Raw genomic sequence first — 25698 nt, 5'->3', positions numbered from 1 at the left:
AACTTCATCCTCCACGCTAGCATTGCATCCTGGGGAGGATTTATCGTCCGTGGCAGACCATTTGCTTGTGAAGACTTTGAGAGGTAAGGTACCATACCTCCATTGGATAAAAAGTTTCCTTGCGGTGATAGGAAAAATAATATCCATAAATTCTTCAAACTTAAAAGAACTTTTGGAGACCAGGAATTGATCAGTTAGGGTCCCGATTTTAGGGGCACACACAAGCGTACTTAGACTTTTGTCCTTAAAGATCCTGGTCAGGGATTTGCGGGAGACCTCACAACAACCCTGTTCAGGATCCTCCCACAAGAGATCCAGACCCAGTCGTGAGAATTCTCGTTTGACATAGGCCAGCCAAGGTATTCTATCAGAACAGCTTAAGCTCAGTACGTGCTTCAGCTCTTGCCTGTAGTGTGACAGTTCTGTAGTGGACCATAACCTATGCCAAAACCTCAAGGGTTTAAGTGCGAGCTCATCACCTATAGAAGGCAGTCCCAGATCTAATCTTGGGGGTAGGAGTGGAGTGCCTTGTGGTAGCGACAACAACCGTCTGAGGAAATTTGTCTCTACCTTGGTGAGTTCTATGCTACCATTGTTCCCCCATAATTCTCCGCCGTAAAGTGCAGCTGCTCTGGCTTGGGTTTTGTACATCTCCAGCGGTGCGATTACTGGCTTGAAGGTTGAGAAGTTTGAGACCTTCAGAATGCCCCCCAGTAGTTGCGATAGCTTTAAACGAGACCTTACTATCTGTGGTCCCCAGGATAGGTTTTCCTGCAGAGTAACCCCCAGGTATTGGAACGTCGTGACCCTTTCCAACCTGTCCCACCCTAGAGTCGGATTGGGCCTGGTGGTTGCCGAGGGATTAAATACCATAAACTTAGTTTTCTCGGCATTTATCTCGAGGCCATGATCTCTACAAAAATCCACAAACCTGTCCAATATCCGTTGGATCCCCATTGGGGATCTGGAGAGCAGGAGGGTATCATTGGCAAACATGATTGCCGGGACCCTCCTGCCTGCCAGCCTTGGGGCATAATTGTTAGGGACATTGTCAAGGTAAGATATTACACCGTTGACATAGAGGCAAAACAGGGTCGGTGCTAGGACACAACCCTGTCTCGCCCCCCCTGCCAACTGGAAACCTAGATGACAGTGCCCCGTCCCTTCCACATCTGACCTGGGCGAAGTTCCCTTCGTGGAGCCTAATCAATGCATGCAAGAGCTGGGGTGGAACGCCCAATTCCCCAAAAACCGCCCACGATTTTGCTCGCGGCACCAGGTCAAAAGCGGACCTGAGATTCACAAACACCATGTACAGGCTGCCTCCCTCTATCTTTGCCGTTTTCCAGAAAAGGAGAACAAGGCGAAAAATCTGGTCCATGGTGGATGTGTTCTTCCTGAATCCTGCCTGGAGGGGACTAAGGATCGCGTTGTCCTCCATCCAGTCCAAGAGCTGATCCAGGAGAAGGCGGGCAAAAAGTATTTGGGGGACCTCTATAAGGCTGATCGGCCTATAGTTGGCTGGGAGCAGAGGAGAGCCCTTTTTAAAAATCGGGACTATCTCTCTGCCCAGCCAAGTACAGGGGATCTGCATTCCCCCAGGATTGAGTTAAAAATAATATGCAGGTAGGGACCCCAAATCTCTGGGTGGTGCCTGAATAAGTCTCCCGGCAGTTTATCGAGGCCTGGGGCCTTCCCCCTTGAGAGTCTACCTATTGCGTTAAGCACTTCTCCCAATGTGAACTCCAATGGCTCACACTGAGCTGTTAAAATTAGTGAGGGTGCCTCTTTGGCCACAGTTGGACCTTCAGAATATAGTGCACTAAAATGGGATTCCCATACTGAGGGAGCAATATTTGGCTCTACAGCCTCCTTTGGTTCCCCTGAACCCGTATTAACTAGCGACCAGAAATTTCGTGAGTCCCTTGATTCTAGGGCTGATGTTAGATTATGCCATCTGTCCCAGTCCCATTCACTCTTAGCATGGGCCATGACCTCTTTATACTGCCGTCTGAGCTCATGCATTTTATGCTTACTGGTGCCAGACTTAACCACTGAGATCAACTCAGCCTTGGCTTTTCTGCATGTAGAGTTATACCAGGCTGAGGTTGGCGTCCTCTTCTTCCTTCGATTGGTCACTGGGTAAAAAACTTTTCCCAGCCCATCAACTAGCTCAGCATGAATATGCCCCAGTTTCTCATTAAAATCTGCCACTATGGGTTGATTGATCAAATTGTCCAACTCGATAAATCGTGTTAGGGCTAGATCATAGATTTTAGCTATGTTCTCTGTGGAGTCCACTAGTTTCCCCCTTTTAATCCTTCGTCTGTTATTGGATAGTAATAACGCCCCTGTGTCCCGGTCATTTGTTTTAGTAGTGGGACTTTCACTAGGCCCTGGAAAGACCATTGCCAGACAGAGGGCATTATGATCGCTATCAGCCCTCTCCTTTACACTAAAGTCCAGAACCTTAGACCACATACTTGTTTCCACTAGAATGTAATCTAAGTGTGATTCATGGCCCTTCCTATTGAAGGTACACTTTGAGGGGCTATCGGACAGTGTACGCCCATTACAAGCCCTCAAGGCGTTATTCAGGGTGAGGGACATAATCTGTATCGCCAAGGGAGACCATGATTTCGGACTCGGCGATTGGCAAGTGGGAATCCTCCAATAGTCATCCTCACTCACGAGGGCTCCCTCATTTAGTCCCAATAGTGGCTCGAACTGGCAGTTGACATCCCCTCCCACCAAAAGCTTACGGTATGCTGGTAATGCCCCTAGAAAATGGGATAGTTCGTCTATAGTGGGTGATTCCATTGCCAAACTGACTGGACGTGAGTGCACGTTCACGACTGCTAATTTATAAGCGTTGGGCCATTTGAGAAGTACACATTGGATATCTTCCGAATAAGTTAGCAGATTTTCCGCTGTGCAACCTAGATGAGTGGCAACCCAAATTGCAAGGCCTCCTGACGGCCTCCCTTGACCAGCCCACCTGGCAGGAACATAGAAAGTTGCAAAACCCTCCCTGGGGTAGACTCCCCTGGCCCAAGTCTCCTGGAAAAGACAGATATCGATGTTATCCACCAGGGAACCCCAGTCAGTGGAGTCAAATTTGTTAGCAATACCTGCCAGATTCCATGAGAGTATAGTCATCCTCTTTGGATCCGGAGTGGCCACACTCCCCACTCGGGGCTCGATCCGGAGTGGCCACACTCCCCACTCGGGGCTCGATCCGGAGTGGCCACACTCCCCACTCGGGGCTCGATCCGGAGTGGCCACACTCCCCACTCGGGGCTGATGATGCTCAATCCCCTTTCCCCCATCGGTAATCCCTTCACTTTCCCTACCTTCGGACTCAGCAGATCCACTTTCTGTCTTTAACTACCCTACAACCCAACCCCCCTCACCCTGCCTGGGGCCTGTTTCCTCACATCCACCTCTCCTAGCTTACGAGACCTTTCCAACCAATTCCCCTCTAACATCCGCAACCTCCTGGCATTCTATGACCCCCCCCCCCCCCTTTCCCCTCCTTGCTTGCCGCCCTCCCTCCTCGTTCCGCACCAATTTCCCCCTAATTACAACTTCAAATCTTATCCTCCTTGCAACATCAACAAAGATAACTCTCTTTTCACCTCCGATGCACCAACAACTGCTCTCAACCATCACTCCACCTTTGAACCTTGTACCGCAACACCCCACTTGCCCTCCCCCTGTGTGCCCATTGAGCCACCTGACTTACCGTGCTCAGCCCTACTCTCTCTGAAAAAGAAGTTAGGATCTCTCATCACCTCCATCTCCCAGCTTGAAGCTACCATCTCACTACTAAGCACTAAGATTACCACCTTTCCAAACACCCCAACTCCCTTGGCAAAAACTCACTTCCCTAAACCCCCGAGAAATACCTTGCCCCCACACCGCAAAAAAGCCAATCACAATCTGTCTTCTGCAGACATTACTAACCTTCTTGCAAGTTACAAGACCTCGAACGCCAACCCCCTTCTACTTTCCTCTCCAAGTAACCTTACTATCTACACTATTCCGACCATCTCTTCTGTCAGAACGAATTGTCTGCCTTCTTGCTCCCAGCACCCTCTTAGAAGTACAATATCCACAACCCCATCACCCCTCATAGGCCAATCGTCCCTGTCATCAGAATTGTGCTGTTTGCTCCACATCTGCAGATCTGCAATGAAACACAAACTGGAAATTTCTGGCATCATCATCCTTCACAATCTCGACATGCTCTTCCTCACAGAGACCTGGTTCAATGCACCTCTCATTCTATGTTTGATCTTCTTTTACCCACAGACTACTCTATCTTTAGAAACTACAGAACAGACAAAATTGGGGAGGGCGTTGCAATCATCTTTAGAAACTCCCTTCAACTTAAGGCTTTTCCTAACAGCTCCTTTTGTTCATTCAAATGCTTATCACTTGAGCTCCAAGTGCAACACTGCTCACCATTCCATGTCATTTACCACCCTCCTGGTGGCTGCTCTTCTTCTTTCTTAGAAGAACTCACTGACTTCATCAGCGACCAATACTCGCAAAGTGACAGACCGATCTTCCTGGGAGACTTCAATCTTCACTGGGGCTCGTTGGAAGATTCCTCTGCTAATATGTTGGCCATCTTTCTCTCCGCAAACGATCTTATCCAACACTGCACTGAAACAACACACTCTAAGGGCTCAATTCTGGATCTTGTTATTTCTAAAGCAGACATGCTTACTTTTGCTAACCCTATTCATGTAGACTGGTTCAAACACTTCCTCATCCCCTTCTCTCTTCACCTATAAGCTAAAGGACTACTACCTGATTCCGTAACTCTAAAAACATTGACCTAGATACTCTCTGTGATTCCGCTATGCTATCACTTCCAAGGCTAGACCCAAGCTTGGATGTCAATGATCTCCCCTCCCAATGCCTCTCGGTCCTTGCAGTCAAAATCGATAATGTTGCTCCTCTCAAAAGGAAAAGGCCTATTCCCTCAGCACCTTGGTTCAACAAATCCCTTTATGAAGAAAGGAAGAACCTGAGAATCTTGGAGAAACAATGGAGACAAGCTCCATCCACCTCTAATCTTGCTACGTTACGTTTAGCAAGATCTAAGTACCACAAACGCATCTCACTTCAGAACCCTCCTCGATTCAGCCAAAAACAGACCCAACAAACTATTCAACCTCATCAAAAATCCAAACTGCTCTCCCCCAACCTCCAAGCCGGAGGATTCTCCAAAGAAAGCAGCAGAATTTGCTTTATTCTTTGAGGAAAGAGTGAAATCATTGGTGGATTAGGTCATTCATCCAACCCCTCCTGAGGAGTGTAAATCCTTAATCATTTGGCAGAACTTTGACGCCATCTCTCAAGATGCCCTCCTCAAGTGCATCTTTGAAACAAAGCCCTTCAACCATTCTCTTGACCCCATCCCTAGTGACATTGCCATTGACTTCTACACCCATACTCTTTCCTATTGGACCAGTCTGATTAATCTCTCCCTCGGTCAAGGCTCCCTACCTGTTACCTTAAAAACTGGATAGGTTACCCCTCTTCTTAAAAAAACCCACCGCTGATGCGAACAACCTCAACAACTTTCTCCCCATCACTAACCTCCCTTTTATTGCGAAAATCACAGAAAGATGTGTAGCGAAACAACTTTCCCGGCATATCAAGGACAATGATCTTCTTGACCATTTCCAGTCTGGTTTCATTCAAAACTGCAGCACGGAAACAGCCCTAATGCAAGTGATTGATGATGCGCTGCATATACTCTATTCAGGTGAGTCTTGTCTTCTGATTCTTCTTCATCTTTCTGCAGCCTTTTACACTGTCAATCACAACACTCTCCTTAACACTCTTCAACAGAGAATGGGTTTCGGAGGCACAGTACTTAAATGGTTTGCCTCTTTCCTTTCGGACAGATCCCAAATGGTCAAAATAGTAAACAGTCCTATATCTCCATCGGCGGTAGGGTTAGGTGTCCCTCGAGTCTCTATCCTTGCACCCACATTGTTCAATCTCTATTTGGTACCATTGGGAAATCTCCTAAGTAAATCTGGTATCCTCTACCATCTCTACAAGGATGACACCCAAATCTACTTTAAGATGTCTTCCACACACGATCTCTTAATCCTCAGCTCTACTCTCCACTCTATTCAAAACCGGATGCTAACTCATCAACTCATTCTGAATCCATCCAAAACAGAAATCCTCCTCCTCTCAACCTCTCTTTCCTCCTCTGCCTGTTCAATCTTGGATGGATCAGCTGAAGCTATTTAACACTAAACCTATTGTTGTCAACTGCGCAAAATCCCTTGGATTCTTGTTTGTTTAATGTTTTATATTGTGCAAACCAGACCCTAGGGGGTATCAGAGCGCTGTACGTTTAGGATTATGGCGTTACAAGTTAAATCAGTTACAAGAGCATTGCAAAGTACTGTAAAAAAATCATGTTGCAAGAGTTCGTGGGAGGGAGGGGGAAGATGAAGGAACCAAAAGCAGGGAGACCAGGGGGAACTATGTCCAATGTCCGGCCGGTAGGTAACAGTCGAGGGGGATACCAGGGCCAATCTCCTCTTTAGCAGTCTAGCAGCCCCACCGGGCATACGCCATGTTGCTCAAGTCTCAGCATTCAGGAATAAAAACAGATTAGACCCGAAGGTATCGGAGCGTTTTACATGAATTCCACAGAGTTCCAAAATTACATCAGTAATGGGTTAAATCAGTTGCAGGAAACATATAAAGATCTTTGAGCGTAGGAGGGTAAGGGGTAGGGTAACTGGGTAGTGGGGAGATACGACTGAGAGACGAAGGGAAAAATCTGCCCAAGGTCCAGCTGGGTAGGTGATGGCCGAGGGGGAAGTCAACAGCCCATCTCAATAGCTATCAGGTAGCTCCACCGGGCATCAACCAAATAGCTAGGTCTCACAGAACAACATTTTGAGATCCTAGAGGGCAGGATGAATGGAGCGTAGAGGGGTAGGGTGAAGGGGAAGGAGGGAGGTACGACGGAGATGAAGGAAGGTCTGTCCAAGGACAGGCTGGGTAGGTGACGGCTGAGGGAAATACCACGCCCATCTCGTCTTTAGCTATCCAGTAGCTCCACCGGGCATCAGCCAGAAAGCGATGTCTCCACTGTCGGAGGGGAGTCTTACTCGATAAAAGGCTCAATCTGCTCTCCCACATCAACTACATTGCAAAGAATGCTTGATACCAACTGCGCCTTCTTTGGGGGATTCAACGCTGTTTCCCGGAGCAAGACCTTAAAACCCTGGTCCAATCACTGGTTCTCTCTTGATTGGACTACTGAAATTCTCTTCTTACTGGCCTTCCCAAGTCCTACCTTTTCCCCTCTTCAATCCGTTCTCATTCAGTGGCTCGTTTTATATTTGGGGCTAAAAGAAGTGACCACAACACACCTATTTTGTCTTCCCTCCGTTGGATTCCCATTGAGGCAAGATTAATCTACAAGACTGATTGTATCACCCACAACGCCTTGCACACTTCCTCCCCTTGATACCTGGCGAATAAACTGAAAATCTCTGGAGACTCTAGACTGTCTCGTAATGCGGAAAAATTACTGCTTGAGCCCCCCACTTTCAAAAGGGAGAGAACGATGGCTCAATCCTTCTCAGGCAATGTTGTGAGAATCAGGAACTCGCTTCTGCCACAGCTCCCCACCACCACCTCTACCCAGACCTTCAAAACTGATCTTAAATCTCTTCTCTTCCTAAGACATTTCCAGAACTAATGCACGCCCTTTCAAGTCCCTCAAAGAAGTTCTTTCACTATTGTAAATTTGTATTCTATGCCTGTGCATGTGTCATCCCACTGTGTTTTTGAGTGCCTGGCATCTATTGCTGTATTCTACTTCTTGTATCTCATTTGCTTCTATAACATGTATATTTGTAACCTTTTCCTCTTGTAACGTAACTGGTCCTTTTGTGAAGCGCTCTGACACCTTTGGGTAAAGTCTGCACTATATTAGCACAAACAGACACCCTTGTAACACTGATGAGTAGGAAACCAAGAAGTGCAAAGTGTTATGAAGCAGCCGCCATTGCTGAAGCTGGCGTCCCCAAAGTACTGTGTATATTAAGTAAATAGTCCTGGGACTGCTAATGAAAGTTCCCAAGTTAGGACACATGTAAAAGGACCAGTCCTCATGGGCGGTAACAGAAGACAGGGAGGTGCTAAGGAGGGACCAATATGCCTATTAACAAATCAGAAGCCAACATTTACAAAGTACAGTGCCACAAGACAATGAAAAATATGGACGGGGAGTGAACAGAGTTTCAAGTTCACACCTTAAAACAGCAGGTCTTGAAGAGACTGCGCAGCCCTGCCTAGGCGACACCTAAAAATGCCACTGAGACTCTGGATAGTGTACTGCATTCAGAAGAACACAGTTAAAATTTAGGTAAAAAGTTTTGATAGTAGAGGATGTCAATGGAACTAATAATGCCTTTTATTGTCATTGATTGATTTCATTAAGGTGTGTTAGGGAAGCTGCAGATAACTCTGGCTGTCTTTCCATACCCTTTTATTAAGCACTTGCAGCCCGTCCCGACGTTGTCCTGGGATGAAATAAAGCAGCGTTTGAAAGTGGGTAATGTTGACGTTTAAATGGCTGAAGTGGCACAATAGTTATGCATCCATAAGGGATTTTTATGCGTTGTTTAACATTGATCTTGCACGTCGTCTTTTACCTGTCTTGTGAAGTTGGTAATTTCTGTGCAATTTGTTTGTCCGCGTGTGCATGCAGTGTTAGGAAGAGCGTTCGTGATATGTGCCTCCTCAGCTGTAACGTTTTTGAGGATCTTTTGTGATATGTGCGTCCTCAGCCGTAACGTTTGCAGCTTGTGGGTGCTGTGGAGTGGGTTGGTTATAGAATCCCCAAGAGCGTTCTGTCCGACATTAATCCGTGTACGCTGACAGTGCAGTGCGTGGCAGCGTGCTTGCGAGGGCTGCGTGTGTGTGATCCCCGCTGGTATGCTGACTGCCTTGAGGCCTTGCCTGAGCACCGGCCTAAATTTAAATTGTTAAGTGTGTGAAATGACGCCTGAATGCGAAGCTCCATGAATGCGGCGCACATTGTTCTGAATGCGAAGCTATCATTAAGTGTGTGAAATGCCGCCTGAATGCGAAGCTCCGTGAATGCGGCGCACATTGTTCTGAATGCGAAGCTCCGTGAATGCGGCGCACATTGGTGTTTGGCGACGCCCCTGTCAGAACCGTTAGGCCCAAAAGCGAGTACTGTGAAGGTTAGCAGTAATGCTGCACGAATGGCGCGCCCCGTGAATGCCGCACCCATTTGTCTTTTTTTTTTTTGGGCCAGGCCCCTCTGACAACACAGACGCCCACAACGGACTACTTTACCCCTAAGGTTCTTTTACCTTTGTAATGTATATTGTGGGCAGATGTATAGCCTATGTCCATCTGCTACAACTGCCCTTTCCAATGCTGTATTGGGTGTTGTGATTGGTGCTGTACTTCTTGAGCTTACCCGCCTCAAAGGTTTCGGCTCTCTTTATAATAGTAGTATGGATGGTCTAGCTCCTATGACCCATCCTTTCAGACCCTGCATTCAACACTGACAACTTATTGGTTGTTGCATTCTGCTCTAAACTAAAAACAAAATGTTTCCTTCATGTCAATCGGGTGCACCTTCCCTCATGGTCAGGTACTTCCATGCTTTCAGGGAATTGTCTTCTGTAGCGGTTTCCAGCCTTTTGAACAAGCTTGTAACCCTTTTCTCTGCTCTTCAAAAGCCAGCAGTCCGCATGGATGCTGCAAATCAACTGATGCAGGCAACATGTCACTGTTTAATCAGTTGCAAGATTCATAGGTTTCACTGTTATTACAAATAGATGCCTGGTTGAGTTCTAGGCACAGCTGCTGCATATTACCTTCAAAGGCCTAACATTGTTTAATCTAAATCCTGATCTTTCACTTTGAAAGCTATAATCACAACTTGTGAGGTTCTACGTTTTGTCACAGTAGTACATAAATTCTATTGACAGCTTATGAATTTTGGGGGCTATCATATTAAGTCCGATCCTTTTTCATCAGTCACAATCTCCATAGTGTGGAGGGTTAAATTGTGAGGAAGAGCACGAAAACGAAATATTCCTTCCTCTTCCTTCTCAACAATTCCAAAACCTCTCTAAGGTCTTCATTCTAAACTTTGGAATCAATCATCTGGGGGCGTTGGTCGACACACTTTCATGAGATGTAAAGGAATCACTATGGACTTAGAATTGTCGGAAATGGTTTAGCTCTCCAATTTATGATTCTCCATTTTGTTCTCCTTCTAACCCTCATTCCCTCTTTCAAGGAAGGAAAGGGACAGCTTTACAGTCTTGGGATACTTTGACTCACAAACGAAGAGGGAGTGCGAGAACTAGTGTGGATTTCTGACACCAAGACAAATTTAGATAGTAAATATGTGCTTCAAGCCTTTCAAGAGGATAATTTGTTTACATTTTTGTTCCATCAGTAAGAGTATTTCACATTCTGCATATTGTATGTCTCAGACATTGTCTGCAGTTCCTTTCAAATGGACAGCATTATCATTTGCAGTGCTGCCATTTGGCCATAGTGGCAGTTACAACACACAACAAAAGTTTAATTAGGGTCAGAGGCCAAAATTTAAAGACTAGCTGGAATATGTAGCCCCTAAACTGACTTGTACACACAGAATATACTCCAGCGTCTGGAAAATTAGAAAACAAAAAAGGAAGTTCCTATTAAGAATCAAAATTGTGAAATGGCATCAAACATAAAAGTTTGTGTATGGATTCCCATCATTCACCAAGCCTGGTGATTAGCTTCATCATTTGGGTATCCCTAGATGTGCACGATGACAGACTGGCTCTATGAATATCAGAGCTTACGAATGTCAAGAAGGTATATCAACCAAGATGAGCAGGATAGAATATGTGGGACCAAGTTTTTTTATGATTTTTTTAAATGCAGTGCAAAATAGTGGGGTGCAAAGATATAAAATTGGTGCGCGAACAGACTAACAATTCTTATTCGTGTCAGTCACGATCACGGATTAAAAACGTGAGTGACAGAACTAGTTTTGATGAATAGCTATCCTAAGCAGTGGTGGTCAACATGTTTCAGCACTTGAAGGCAAAAGGTAAAGCCATGTGCTTTCGTCAGGACCTCAACAAAACAAAATTACAATAACTGCTATTTATAATACTTAAAAAAAACTGCATTTAAAAAGATCATTAAAAAACTTTGTCCCACATATTCTATCCTGCTCATCTTGGTTGATATACCTCCTTGACATTCGTAAGTTCTGATATTCATAGAGCCAGTCTGTCATCGTGTACATCTAGGGATACCCAAATGATGAAGCTAATCACCAGGCTTGGTGAATGATGGGAATCCATACACATAAACTTTTATGTTTGTTGCCATTTCATAGTGGCAGTTCCCACATTTTTTATTTATTTTTACAAGGTGCTGGTATTGGTGGTTTGCAGGGCTCCTGAATCAACAAAGTATTCATCTTTATCCATACCTGGATGATTGCCTACAGAAGGTGGGGTCTTCTCAGTATCTCAACAGAAGGATATAAATGTCACTATTTTGAACAATCCAGGATTTTCAACAAACTGTGTCCGAAGAATTGGTAGAGAATATCCTTAGGATGAAATCCCTCTTTTTTAGAGTGCCTACTTCTGGCCACGAGATCTCTGCTTTTCCTTGTTTCCCGTGCTTGCCTGTTAATGAGAGTGCTGCGATCAGCTCTCCAGATTTAGTAGAATCCTTTTTGGGGCATTTGAATGTCTAAGCAGTGTTTGTGTTATTAAAAACTCTTGTAGAGAGAGACTCCTCCATTTGTGTGAAGGCTTCTTGTCCTTTAGGGGTTGGTTACCTTGAAAACCAAATCTCAAAGTCCATAAACCCTGTGCTTCCTTAACGCAGTGTTGATTGCAGGCTTAATGCACCTACAGCACATTTTAGTCAACTCATGCAATAAAGACAGTGTGAATTGTAATTACGGGTGATTTCACTCCTTAAATTTCACCCCGTGCCAATGATATTGAACATTTCTATTCTACAATGCTGTGCCTGGCTTTCCATATGATGAACTTTTTGAACCTCTTGGTTTCCTTTCATACCACTGACCTCTGCATCCTCCTCCGCTTTCCTTTCTGACTGTAACAAAGACTTTCCTCATGGATACATTTAGGTGAAGATTGCTCAATTTGTGATTATATTCCCTGTGTGTCAGTCTGGATCCAAAAACTTCAAAGCAGTACTTCTGCGTGCCTGTAGGTGATGACTTGCGGCACCACACCGACATCATTCTGGAAGTGACGAGCAGACTCTCATATAAGCACCACCCATGTGTGCAGACTTTGGTTAGTTTCTTTCTGTGCCATGAGATGCGGATCCAAAGCTACTCCTTAGTCTTTCGTAGACCCTTCTTGCTACAATTTTTCCAGTATGCAAGGGAAAATGCCACCATAAGTTCTCATGTCATGGGATCGTTCTTACTTTCATAAACACGGAGTGTCCTCATCTGAACTCAGTCATGAGTCCTCTGTCATAAATCGTGTGGCAACATTCTTATTTTGCTCCAACCAGAATAAAAAGTAAATTAATCCATCAGTGGGGCTTAATGCAGCCTTTTCAATTTTCTCTCAAAAGATAAACTCAGAAAATGTGACTATACTGATGCAATTGGTATATGCCCACATTTCAACCTTTCTGTTTTGTGAATTTAACATCCCCAACATCTTGCCTTTTGACTTTTATTGTCTTTTTTTAAACCTATATTTTTGGTGTACTCCAAATGTTGTCTTCGTTATAAGGAAGATGTTTTTGGATGTAAAGATCTTTTAGAAGACAATGCCCATGCCATTCCCCAGTCCCTACTATCACTCTATTATCACCCTATAGGGACTCATCAGAAATGTTACCATAGTCAGTTAAGGCTTCACGTTTAAATGGTCTTGCGTTGGTTCTTGTTTTCATATTAGGAGTCAATAATACTGTACAAGAACATTCATATGTTCCATTTTTTTGCATTTCCATTTATTTGTGGTTCACCCTTTGGTTTCAAATGTATTTTGGTATTAAGATTACTTCCTGAAATTGTTGTAGCATGGATCTTGGCTATTTGGAGATGTAATGTGTAAATTTAAAGGTACTGCAGATGGAGAACTAAGATTAGTAGCCTTTCTGTCTTCTGCACTGCCCCACGCCATAACATAGCCTCTGTTTTTATTATATGCAAAGGAACTGTTTCTTAATGATTAATGTGACAGTTACTGCTTGTTTTGATCTTGGTTGATTCATGGCATAGTCTGGAATGTGGTTGTTGTGTACGCTTGGCCAACCACCTCTCTCCAGTTACCTCTTGGAGCAGATTTTGTCAGCATTTTGTAGTTTCAGAAGGACTCTGATTCTAATGCAAAGGAAGTCTAACCCCTTTGCACGAGAGTAGTACAGTGATTTCCTGCATTGTCCTGCAGGCATAATCAATTAGTAGTACTAATGACCTTTCCTCCACCTGTGCATTCTACAACATTGGTGTTGCTGATCCTGCCATCTCCTTTTGAACTTCATTAAGCTTTGGGTCAAAAAAACATTACGGTCTCTTAAGGACCTTAAAATGAGCGTTGAGAACCCTGAAGTAAATTAGACATCAAAATAATTCCTCTTGCCTTCTGCGCACCGAAATAGGAATAGCAGCAATTCAAATCAGTTGACCAAGTGGAAAGGCCAGATTTAAAATCTTGGTCTGCAGCAATAAAATATTCTCAGTTTCTTAACTTTTCTTCTTCGGTATGAGGCAATGAGCCAATGTAGTAATAAATAAAGAAATAGTGCAGAGAGAGAAGAGTAGAACAGAGCACTGCAGTACCTAATAGTTAGGGTCACCGGAATTATGCAATTGTTCGGCCGCAGCGATTTTTGCATGATTACAGATTTGCTACATTTGCCACGTAAGTCATAATCTGCTGCATAATCTGCGGATTTTCAAAAAAATAAATGTTTCTAGCTCAAACGGTTCAAAACTGAAAAAATGCAGCAACACATGTTGTTGTGCAGTGGAAGACCTTTTGCAAAGCTAGACTAATGCCCTTTCTGATGCTTATTTCTATATTTAGGTATTAAACTGGTACTGATGAGGTGCAGCCAATACCCAGACAGTATTGCCAAGTTTACCAAGCATTGGCATAGTCAATAGGTCTCATCTTTGGGACCTTATAAGTGTTTGCCATACAGCATATTACCATGGGTGCTGTGCCATCATGGATTGAAGAGCTATACAATTATTACACATTGGTCATGCAGTCTGATTCAGGGTTACATGCTTGCCTCAGGAAACAGTTACATTTTGGTTGGTGCAGTGGAGAATTGTGACTTATGTATTTTGGTGCTACGGAATCAGTCTGTGTTAATATGTAACAAGACAACTCACACTTGTTAAGCTACAAGTCCATATCTCTCCTGCCATCCAACATAAGGCCTATACAGTTAAGCTTCTTCAGAGTAATGGTGACCCATTAAAACAACAAAGCTGACAAACTGCACTAAATGTTCTGCCTAAGGTGCATTTAAATGGCACCCGTCCTTCAAGTGCGCTGTCGAAAAAGGTGCGGTTGGAGCAAGGATATATATATATATATATAATCTAGAAATTATAATTTTTTTTGCTTGGACAGTAAAGCTTGCAGGGCCAAAAAATGGCCACTATAGCATCATGATGCATTGGTGAGCATGTTTAGGGACACGTGGGCTTATATATTATCGAGCTACGGCCGGCTATTTTAGATTCTTTTTCCAACATTGGCCAGGCCAAAATGTTGACTAACTGCTTTAAAAAACAAGAACTTTTGGCTTTGCCAATGGTTGTTTATCCTTAAAGTGGCTGGTGTTGGAATCTCTTCTTGATATGAGCGTTATGCTGAATGAAATATCTCACTGGTACTGTTATTTTATAATACCTCCTTGGGGTATCCAGAATTTCCCTCATGCTATTTTGCTTGTGAAGTGATAGTATTGGACGACCCTGAAACAAACAGTAGTGACCAGGGTATGTGGCCAGTTACATATCCCTCCCTTTATAACAACCTATCATTTATTTCTCAGGTGTATGATTTTAGTAGACTGTCTTGTGACTTGATTTCCTGGCAGTCATCTTTGATTCTGCCAGTCTTCTTTGATTCAGCATATAGGTTTTTTTCTGTTTAGCCTTTCTCTGTTGAGTCTCTTTTCACAGTTATTTCCAGTCATAGTGTGCACAAATTGGCTTGTCCCTTTTCTTCCCCTCATGCCTATCTTTTAGCGCATGTAGGAAGCTGGCTCTGTAGATGATATTGCCACTTAGTGCTTATACATTGCCCAGAGTCCAGCGGTGCTCCAAAAGTGTCCAAGGTTCAATGTAAAACCCAAAGTGCTCTGTTAGTGGTAGTGTAGGCGAGCGGTCTTACGCCTAACACAGAGGAGTGTATGATATTTATTGCACAACATTGACCAATAATGGATACACGACTCAAGAAGGAGGTCCAGATCAATTTTAGAAAAATATACTTTGTATTTTATTTTAAGACCAAGATCTTCGCAATAGGGTAAGTAAGTTTTTAAATAATAATACTTTTCACTTTTATAAATCGACACACAAACTTTTCAGAACAGCTCATTGCTATCAATATTGCGGTTAAACAGGTAAGAAATACATTTACTATTCCAGCCTTTGGGACCAAAGGTCAGCAAAGATCATGTGAATACCAAAACTGCACCACCTGCGGCAAATGGGCAGCTGGGTGCAGAGGACAAAGCTGGAGGTCGGCCCAATGCCTTTCATTGGAGGCTGGGGGTGCCTGGAGCCACACTGCTTGTAGGTAAGTGGATCTGTTGAAGGCACAACGATTTGGAGCTTAGGACCAGCACAGGGGGTGCCACAAAGCAGCACCAAACATACACCATCAGCTTAACAGGGGAGGGCCGGGTGTAGGGCTCAATTTCAGCGTTGGGCACCCAATGCTTTTCGATAGATTCTTTTTTTTGGCAAACAGACTGCAGGTGTGGCACTGGAGTTTGCAAGAGGGAGACCAGCAGAGGTAAGAGATGTAGGGGTTGTATTGGAACCCTCTGTTCAGCTCACCAAGGCCCAGGGCCTTAGGGTGCAGGGATGCCTTTCGACGTCTGAGTCTCTTACTGGAGCTGGTTGTGGGGCCTCTGGATTCACACTGTAGGCACTGCCTTGGAGATCTTGAGGTCAGCCAACACAGGACACAAGATCGGTATCACTAGGGACACTTCACTGCACAGGTGAGCCACTCAGACTCGGGCCGTGGGTGTCTGGTGCAGAGTGGGCAGGAGATGTGGATCCGCCTGGATGCGGGGGTCTTTGGAGTAGATTTGTTTTGGACAGGTCCACTCCCACAGGATATTGGAGTCGTTCGAAGGGAGTAGTCCTCCCAGCATTTTCAGAGGTCGCTGGCTGCAAGACAGTTCGCAGGTTTGCAAAAGCTTCGGACTGACCGGTTGGGCTGGGGTCCCCCCCTTTGTAATTTGACATTACACAGGCGGCAGGTCTTTGAAGCTACACCCTTCAAGCACTGGCCCATCCTGTGGGAGGATGTGGGGCATCTCTGCCGAGGATGAGTATTGTTTCTGGTACTAGAGTAGGGGCTCTCTACATAGGATTCTAGAAACTTGTCTGGTGGTGGCTGCCTGCCTGCAGCGGGTCAGAGACCACACAAGGGTTAGCAGGTTTTCAGGGGGCACCTCTAAGGTGCCCTCTGAGTTCCTAGTACAATAAATCCCACACTGGCGTCAGTGTGAATTTAGTGAGAGGATTTGTTTGGTACTAAACACTCCTTTGTTCAGTTAAGCTGCCATGGTGCTTTTGAACTCGAGTTGTCGAATTTCCAGCCCATGCACTCTCGATTGCTTCACTGGCACTTACAATATCAAGGAATCAACCCTACTGTTGTAGGAGCATATCTGCTCACGGAGATCTGTCCTCACCTGTGGTATAGTGCATCCTTTCTCAGGACTGTGAGGCCTGCCTGAGGGGTCACCTACCTATACCTTCAAACGGTGCTAGCTGGATTGGCACCCAGGCAGGGTGCCATGTCGACTTTGTGGTTTTTCCCACTCGCAGAGGCATTCAGGCTACAAGGACAGTGGCATGGTCTCAGTGAGGGGAAACCCAGGGGGCTCTTCAGCTCAGAAGCCCTAGGTACCCGGGGTACCACTTATTAGGGACTTACAGGGGGCAGAAGTACCAATTGGGGATATATATTTATAGGGAAGAAGCCCTGGCACAGGGGACCTGGATGGCAGGAACCCTGTGCACTACAATTGACACCACATCAAAACTAGGCAAACCGTGGGGCCTTTCTCTTGGACTGATCCTCAATATCCTCCCTTTTGCTGATTTGGATAATAAGTTCAGATCTTATATTTCCTTTCTTTTTTGTTTAAATGAAATCAGATGATTGCTCCCTTTGTGTCCACCTATTCCCAGAAAGAGGCGTCATTTTTTTGCACAATGCTTGCAGTAACTTTTGCTTAGGCACTATGGTCTGATACAGTTTAACATAGCTCAACAGCTAAAACAAGGTTGTGGAATAACTGTACTAAAACCATGTGTAGCACAGAAAAAGTTGAGCTTTTTAGGTACTGGGAGTAGTTGGATCCTGAAATGAGAGCAAACCAAACCTGAAATCTCTGGAATTTATGGAGGGGCATGCTTCTGAAGCAAAGCACATGCCCAAGCTGGCCTTTTGACAATCTTTGTCAGGAGAAAAGAGACTGACCAAATTTACTATGATTGAACAGACAGAATGAGATGTCTAGTTTTTTTTAAAGTTCTTTATATCGTTTTTTTTTTGTGACTTGCACCTTTATTGCTTGTTTGTGAGACCGTTTATGGGTAGAGAAGAGAAGTGCTTAAACATAATTGCCTTAACCCCTTTTGCTATTAGCTCGGGCGCTGGAGCTGTTCCTGGATTCCCTCCTTACCAAGGCCTGCCAGGTGACGCAAACCCGGAATGCTAAAACCATGACAACGTCACACCTGTGAGTTACCTTATAGCTGACATTACCCAGTGTAAGTTGAAGAAACAAAGTGTAGACTGAAATAAGAATGTGAGTGGCAAATGATATGGACTGGGTAGAAGTAACACAAATGGTCTGTTCCTAGGAGGCACACAGGAGTCGTATCTCACTGCCTTTCTTCCTCTTACAGAAAGCAGTGCATAGAACTGGAGCAGCAGTTTGATTTTCTCAAAGACCTTGTGGCCACTGTGCCAGACATGCAGGGGGATGCTGAAGACAACCACACAGAGGGTGAGAAGATTTCTCGAAGGTGAGTGTTCGTCCAGGCTCTTAATGCAGAATGCAATGCAGCATGTAATTTACCCATCAAGTTTCTGTTCTATAGTGAAACCAGGCTTGCAATAGAAAGCAAAATACATTTTTTTTTTAAAACGCATATTTCAGTCGTACGTAAACAGGTATTTATTTATGTAGTATTAAGTAGGGAGCTTGTCTCAGGAAGCTATAAATGATTTTTTTAAATGAAATAAGCAATAAAACTTTGCCGCAATCCTAAAAACTAACATACCTACTGAGAGGTACAGCTGATGATATCCTACTTAATGAAAATGTAAACATTTTATGATTTCCCCACACCACACGCAAATCAATTAAAGCTACTTTGTGATATAGGATTAGTAGTGAAAATCGGACCTCTGGTTCCTTATTAAGTTCTATTACTTTGATAAAAACACGGCCAGTCCTACATTTTTGCCTGGATTACATGAAAGGATCCTGGCTCGTGTTCTATAACCACCTTCAAAGACCATATTCTATGTTCCCCCATTTTTAGAAACCTTCTCAAGAACCCTACTTAATTTGGAATTTCCTCCAGTTCAGACTTTTTAGGTCGAGCATTCGAAACCTCTTGTATATACTTCAGTATATACTTCTCTTGTAAGCTTCAAGACATCCCACCCGCTTTTCATTTGTTTGTTTCAGTGTCTTTCGGAAATCCTTGCTTGCTAGTGATTAATCCTTCCTCTTTGTTCCTCCTTTTAGTTGTTGTGTTATGCCTTTCTTTTATCAGCATGGCTCCCTCTTCACGGCCGCCCCGCTTCATGTTTCATAAAGCGTGGCAGCTGTGAAGCGGGCACTGTGTTGCGACCGGAGGCCTATGCACATTCTTGCATTGTAGTTATTCATATGGCACCGTAGTCCCATCGAATAGTAACACATTGAACGTAGCTTTGATGTGCTTCTTTGCTAGAGGCGCCCAACAAGTTTGCCTGTCTGTGTTGATAGTCTTGTCCTTACTTCATTTCAATAGTTAGTGGTGCTGCCGGACTAGGCTGGGTCTTGCTTCCTGTTCATTCTTGCCAGTCTATCCAAAACGATTCAAGAAACTAGGGAAAATCGTCCGGCCATCTTTCATTGGCAAAGTAATACATGAGCTGTATATGTATTTGAAGTCAGTAAAACAGCCTATACGGGAATGAGTGCAGAAAATGACTTCCAGAAATAGTGTGTAAAGTAAATAATACTGTTTTTTCCAAACACGTTGTGCATGCTTTATTTCAAACATCAAAGCTACCTTCAATTTGTTACTATTTGATGGGACTACAGTGCCATGTGGATAACTGCATAGCGATGACGTGCATGGGCTTCCGGTAACATCGTGATTTGAAGCAAATGCAGACGGGCAGACTGTTTCTGAAACATTTATTATTTTGCCAATTAAAGATGGCTGGGCGATTTTTGCCTAGTTTCAAAAATTGTTTAGGAAAACAGCCTGTCTGTCTGTATTTGCTTCGCTGCTATTCAAAGGCAGCCAACAAGTTTGCCTGTCTGCATTGATAGTCTTGTCTTTCCTACATTTTGATGGTTGTTGGTGCTGCCAGACTAGGCTGGGTTTCGCTTCCTGATCGTTCTTCCCTGTCTATCGGCGGCCTTAAGACAATACTGTCACATCAGCTGCTTGTAGAGAGACTCCAAGGCATAGCCCAAGGATTTAAAGGTGATCAGTATAATGTTGACCCTGACATGTTGCATTGTGGCAGGGCGGTACTGTACAGTCGGAAATGTTTCAAATGGGGCTTGCTTTTAAATTACAGTTTGTAGTCTATAAGAGACTTGTAATTTCAATCCCCTGTGTTGTAACGACATTTGTATTGCACTTGCTACCCTCTGACAAGGCATTGACGCTCCTTAGCGATTGGCATGCTACTCCGGCCCAGACCCCAAGGTTAGTGGACTGATTTAGTTGTTTTTAGTATTAATTGTGTGCTCTAAAAGAAAGCTGTCAATGCATTTACTCTAGATTCTTTTTGTAATGGCAGCTAGGTTTGCTCATTAGTAAGTCAATGCGAAACAAACTGATGGGTAAAAGGTGACTTTTGTTACCTTTTTATCAAAGCTGCTCATCGGAATTGCAAATGTGTGTGTCCTCGCATATTTGTATGTGCCTCTCATTTGCATACATTTGTCTCCAGCTGGGGACACATTCAGCTCATTAAGGGCCTCCCCTTGCACTATTTCATAAGGCAGCTGCTTGGAGGGATTTTGCCTGTGATGACTGAGAAAAGCGAGGTGAAAAAGCTAATTATTCATGAAGAGTGGACCTTCTAACTCCCTTTCTCTCCCACTCCCCTGTAAAAGGGCGCCGTTTCAGTTAAAACAGCCTATGTTTAAACATTCGTAGTCCCCCAATGTTTATTTTACTTGTCGCGCTCCTCCCATATTCCTCTGTAGGACTCCACGAGTGCATATGTTTTTACAGTTCTCTCCCTCGTGTGCGTCCCCCAACATACCCCCTGCCCAACAATCTGTGTTGCTGTCCTTTACGATTTCCGCCCAAGTTGTGTACCCTCTCGTCTGCTTTCCCACTTAACCCACCTCCCTCCTGAACTCCTGATGGCTCGTGTGCTTCCCCCCCTTAGCTAAAATTCCCCAGACCCCTTCATGCTCTGTGTCGCATTTAATACCCCATTCTGCCTTGACATCTCTTTTTCCAGGAGGAGACGCGTTTATTTTCCTGGGCGCACCATGGCATGCTTCGTCGAGAGGCGACATTCTTTCCTTGAGCCACACGTTGGTTGTACCAAGACACACATGCGGCTGAATAGTATGTGGCCATCTAAAGCCCAACATTATTAAAGATTAGTAATTTTACTAAATGGCAGCATATCTGTTACATTAATCATGCACGACTCTCTCTTTTAAGGTTCAATTGAGCGGGGCATAATTAATATTATTACCTTAATAGCTTTAAACTGTTTTAAAATGATTCCTAGGGAGAGTGCTGGTAAACTCGTTGAGTTTCTCATAATGGTGTATTATTTTAGCCTAGGGCCATCTGACTAGTGGAGTTTTGTCGCCCGTAGTAAATACATTGCTTCGCTTAAATGCCCAGCTTTTGCTTTGCTGTTTGACAATGAAAACAGTTTTAGTGATAGTCCCGTGGCATTATCGTGTTTAATCTGACACTGAACTTTTCAGGACCAGAAAGTATGCTGGTCTTTCATTGCAGCTTTGATTTTTTCTGACTGCCTCGGCAAGCTCCAATCCTATTTTGGCTCCTATCTTTCTAACATGATTTGGCCATGCCAATCTGCTTCATTTGCTTGTAATAGGAAGAAGGGGTTTGGTGTATATACTGTAATATACCATACACGGTTATTAATAAAAATTACACAAAAAAATGTAGTTTGTTCTGAATCCATTCCTTTCCTTAACAATGCAGGGATGCCGTTTGGCATTGCCAATAACATTTTGTCACCTTACGCTGATCTTAGAGCCCGCTCATTGATTGCCATTGGCTGCCTTTATTGTCACTCTCATTTAGTTGCATCTTATTCATCAGCTTGTGTGGGTTTTACACTTCCTCATCTTGTATTTGTCCTTCCCCTGGAGTATCGACCATTTCTTGTGTCCATCTACTGCTCACTTTTCAGGTGCTACTTTTCTCTTTAGGTCGAGCTGACCTAGCATTCAATGCGAAAGCTTTGAATGCTGTCAGCAAGACAACTAATGTTACCCGTATTTGGGAATGTGGACAGCAATGTGCCACGCGCTTTTCCTTTCCAGTTTTCACCGCGGGAGCGCGCCTCTCAGACGCGCTTGCGCCGACACGTACACACAGCCCCTGCTTTCGCTTGGCTTGCATGCAAACACGGCGCACACACACACAGCCAGCCCCCACCCCCTGCACTCACACAGGCGCGCGCGCACATACACACGATGCCGCCCCCTGCACACACACACATACAGACATGCACACACAGACACACACACGAGCACCCATGCAAGCACCCATACATACAGAAAACCCACCCCCGTTGTCGCATCGACACACGCGCTCCCCCCCCCCCCCCCCCCCCCCCCGCTCCCGAATACAGTCCCACTTACCGGCAATCCGGTGTTCTGTAGCCTCCGCGGGGCTCTCCCTCGGGCATGGGAGCCCCGCGTCACTACTGCTACTCGGGCCAGGAACTCCGTGGGTGCTGATTCGCGCACAAGACGGAAGTCCCGCCCCCACGCTTAGTTTCGTTTTCATGAGTGCGTGCGCACATCTTGTTTTATGGTTTCGATCATGGACAAAGAAGCTTGTGGGAGCTCACCTCCTCGGCACTCAAAGTGGTACAGCAGTCACAGCATGAGAAACAGAACATGTTAGCTTAGGGTCGAGTAATTCAAGAGGAGCCCGGAGCTGGCGCAATGAGGTAGAGAGACGCGTAATGCCCTCTTGATGTTTTCACAAAGTTTGCTTTGTTCTCAAGTCCGGTCATAAGACCTTTGAAAACATGTAATCCTTTTCCGGTTTCGAGCTGTCCTTTCGCTATCTATCATCGCATCATGTGTTCAGCACCGAAAAGCTGCTCTCATTGGCAAACTAAATTTTATCTCGAAACTCTATCTGAACTCGAACAATAAGCCACTTCCTTCTTTGGCAGGCGGATGTCGCCGGAATGTGCCATTCCTTTGCTGCCTGGGGAGAATGAAAACAAAGGTGGCGTGTACCATTGAAGCAAATATTCAACCGTGCCTTTACAGCTCCAAAGGCAAACTAAATAGCATGATTTTCGATTATCATGAAATATGATCAAATCTGAATATTTCCTTTGCATAGTGATGATTGCTTTTAACCACGGTGGGGAATTTTTTCAGCCTCTAGAGATAATTATTTTGTTTTCTTCAATCATACACTATATATCATTTTTCATATCCATTTTCTTACATGTTTAAATATCTTTTGAAGGACACGAGTAAAAAGTGTAAAACAGACCTCTTCTCTTTCCTTTTACAATTGATGTCCATGTCATGGAAACATTTTATTTACAAATACAATGTAGAACAAGTGTTTTGATTGAAAGGAACGACATGTCTACTACATTTGCTTGCACTTTTCTTTAGGTAGAAATTAAGCGTTCAATCTGCTAGAGCACAGGCTGCTGTCTCTGTATCAATTGGAAACTTGACAGGTATTCCCATAATTGGTCAAGGCAGGGGAGATAAATGGCTGCTACTACTTATAATAATATTAGTAATAATAATAACAATAATACAAGAATGATGTATTAGTTATGGAATAATAGCAGCTCTGCCAACATATCTAATGTTTGCACAGCATAAGAAATGTAAAAGCCTAAGAAAGCAAGAAGAATAATTAAGAAACATTATAAAAGACATCAATAAACAAGCATTTGCAAAACAATAGGTCTCGCAGTTGTGAGAGTTTGAGCTATTGGCATTGTAAATGGCAATGCCATTTATTTACGTGTTTGTTTTTAAAACATAAATGAAAGCCATTGTCATTTACAAGGCCAATATCTTAAACTCTCGCAAATGCGAGACCTATTGCATTGCAAATGCTTGTTTTATTTAGGCACTCAAAAAGAGTGGATGTGTTTTACTGCTCACTCAAGCACTTTTGCATCTCTTATGTCCTCATTTTGCCCTGTCCTCCCCTTCCATGATGTGCATGCCCTTATTGCATTCTTCTATAATTCTGTCCCTGTTGCTTCCCCACCTGTGTTGTTTACCCCACCCAAGTTGATTCCTCAATTCAAGTTGCTTCTCCAACTGCTACTCTTTTTGTATTTTTTTTGTTTACCGATCCAACTCGCATCGGTAAACAAAAATACAATAAGGGTCTTCATGTTGCAGCCATGCACATGCTTGGTGTGCATGCCTACAAAATGATGCAGCCAGTCCTGTAGGACTTTTTGTTTTATGTTTTTAGCCATGCTGCATAGCATCACAGATGTTGTGCATCATGACTAAATCATAGACAAATACAATGGGTCCCAAAGACAAGACCTATTAGCTTTGCCACTACTTGTTTTTCTCATCTTTTCTGTGCTAGCTTGCAGCAAATGTGTTCCACGCTCACGGACATGTCTAATGTAATTTGGTCAGACAAAATTTATACATGGGTGTGTAACATTTTCTGGTCTTTGAGGTTCACCAAAAAACAATTACAACTTGACTGTAGGAATCTGACTCTGTATATACTATACCAAATTAAGGTATGGCGTGCACAGAGTGCAGTGGATCCCAAGAGCCTTTTAGAGGTTTAAGTAGATAATACTAAAAGCTCTATTTGTGGTAGTGTGGCCAAATCAGTTAGGCTCATCAGAGGTCTGTGTTAAGCTTTTGTTGTACATACTCAGGCAAGAAATGATTACACACACTCAAAGACTGAATCCAAGATCAATTGTTTTTACATAAAAAGTTGTTACTGTATTTTATTTGGTAACCAAGAAGAACTCCGTTGCAGTTAAACTGTTTTAAGAGTAGTAATACTATTCAGAATGCTCTAGGTATTGTCTTGCAAGGCACTAAAATGCTTTACAGTAATAGAAATCCTGTTGTATTGTCAATCAGAAACAGTAGAACTTAGCAGTTGTGAAAGATAGTTTTAAATGCAATAGGAGAAATGCAATACTATGGAAGGAAAACGGTTCTATGCATTAACAGGTAAGTACATGACTTACTCTTCCAATCTTTGGGAATATAGACCAACACTGGGCAGGGTTAAGTTTAGGGCAAGTACTGCACCACCAGCGGCACTGGGGCTGCTGGGTGCAGAGCTCAGTTGGCCAAATGGTAGTTAGTGGAAACTGAGGGCCTGTGTTCCCACGAAGCCGCGCGCCTGCGCGCCCACGCACCTCCGTGCCCTGGAGCGCGCAGTGCTGTGTCTGTGGCGCGCACACATCACCAAGAGTATTCGCGCCGCCGCTGTATTTAGCAAGTACTCCCTCTTGCTAAATGACTTTTGTTTTCTAGAGTGCGGCTGTGGGAAGCCCAAATCTGCCCGCAGCCACACTTTAGAAAACAAAAGAAATGCAGCACCAAACACAGCGTGTGCCTTTAGAATCACTTAAAAGCACACGCTGTGTTTGTAAGCTTTCACCACAATAGTCAGGGCATGCATAGAGAGCGGTTAGGTAGTGCACACAAACTTGTCCCCAAGAAGGAGCTCAAAGCCGGCTGGAGCTCCTAGCCGTGGAGATGGCTGTAGGTGGAAGTGTATTCCTGTCCTTCACTAGCGGATGCCGTCTTCCTCGGAGAGAAATACCGCACGTGTGCTCCTGTTTTGTAGAATCAGGGGCCTGTACCAAGTAAATGTGACTTAGAAAAATGTCCTTTGTATTATTTTTTTAATTTAGGAGT

The 25698-nt window shown here is 44.1% G+C and overlaps 1 protein-coding gene across 1 annotated transcript in view; it reads left to right on the top strand.

Annotated features, from left to right (window-relative positions):
* The window catches only part of DRAP1 (DR1 associated protein 1), a 206665-nt gene that overhangs the window by 66711 nt on the left and 114256 nt on the right, over positions 1-25698 (top strand). The window contains exons 3-4 of the mRNA XM_086938304.1: positions 17973-18066; positions 18236-18355. Of these exons, the coding sequence (XP_086794430.1) occupies positions 17973-18066; positions 18236-18355 (214 nt within the window). The remainder of the gene's footprint in view (positions 1-17972; positions 18067-18235; positions 18356-25698) is intronic.

Source organism: Lissotriton vulgaris, chromosome 9, assembly GCF_964263255.1.
Source record: "Lissotriton vulgaris chromosome 9, aLisVul1.2, whole genome shotgun sequence".
Taxonomy (NCBI): domain Eukaryota; kingdom Metazoa; phylum Chordata; class Amphibia; order Caudata; family Salamandridae; genus Lissotriton; species Lissotriton vulgaris.
The sequence above is the reverse complement of the archived record's forward strand: the minus strand, read 5'-3'. Positions and strand labels throughout refer to the sequence as shown.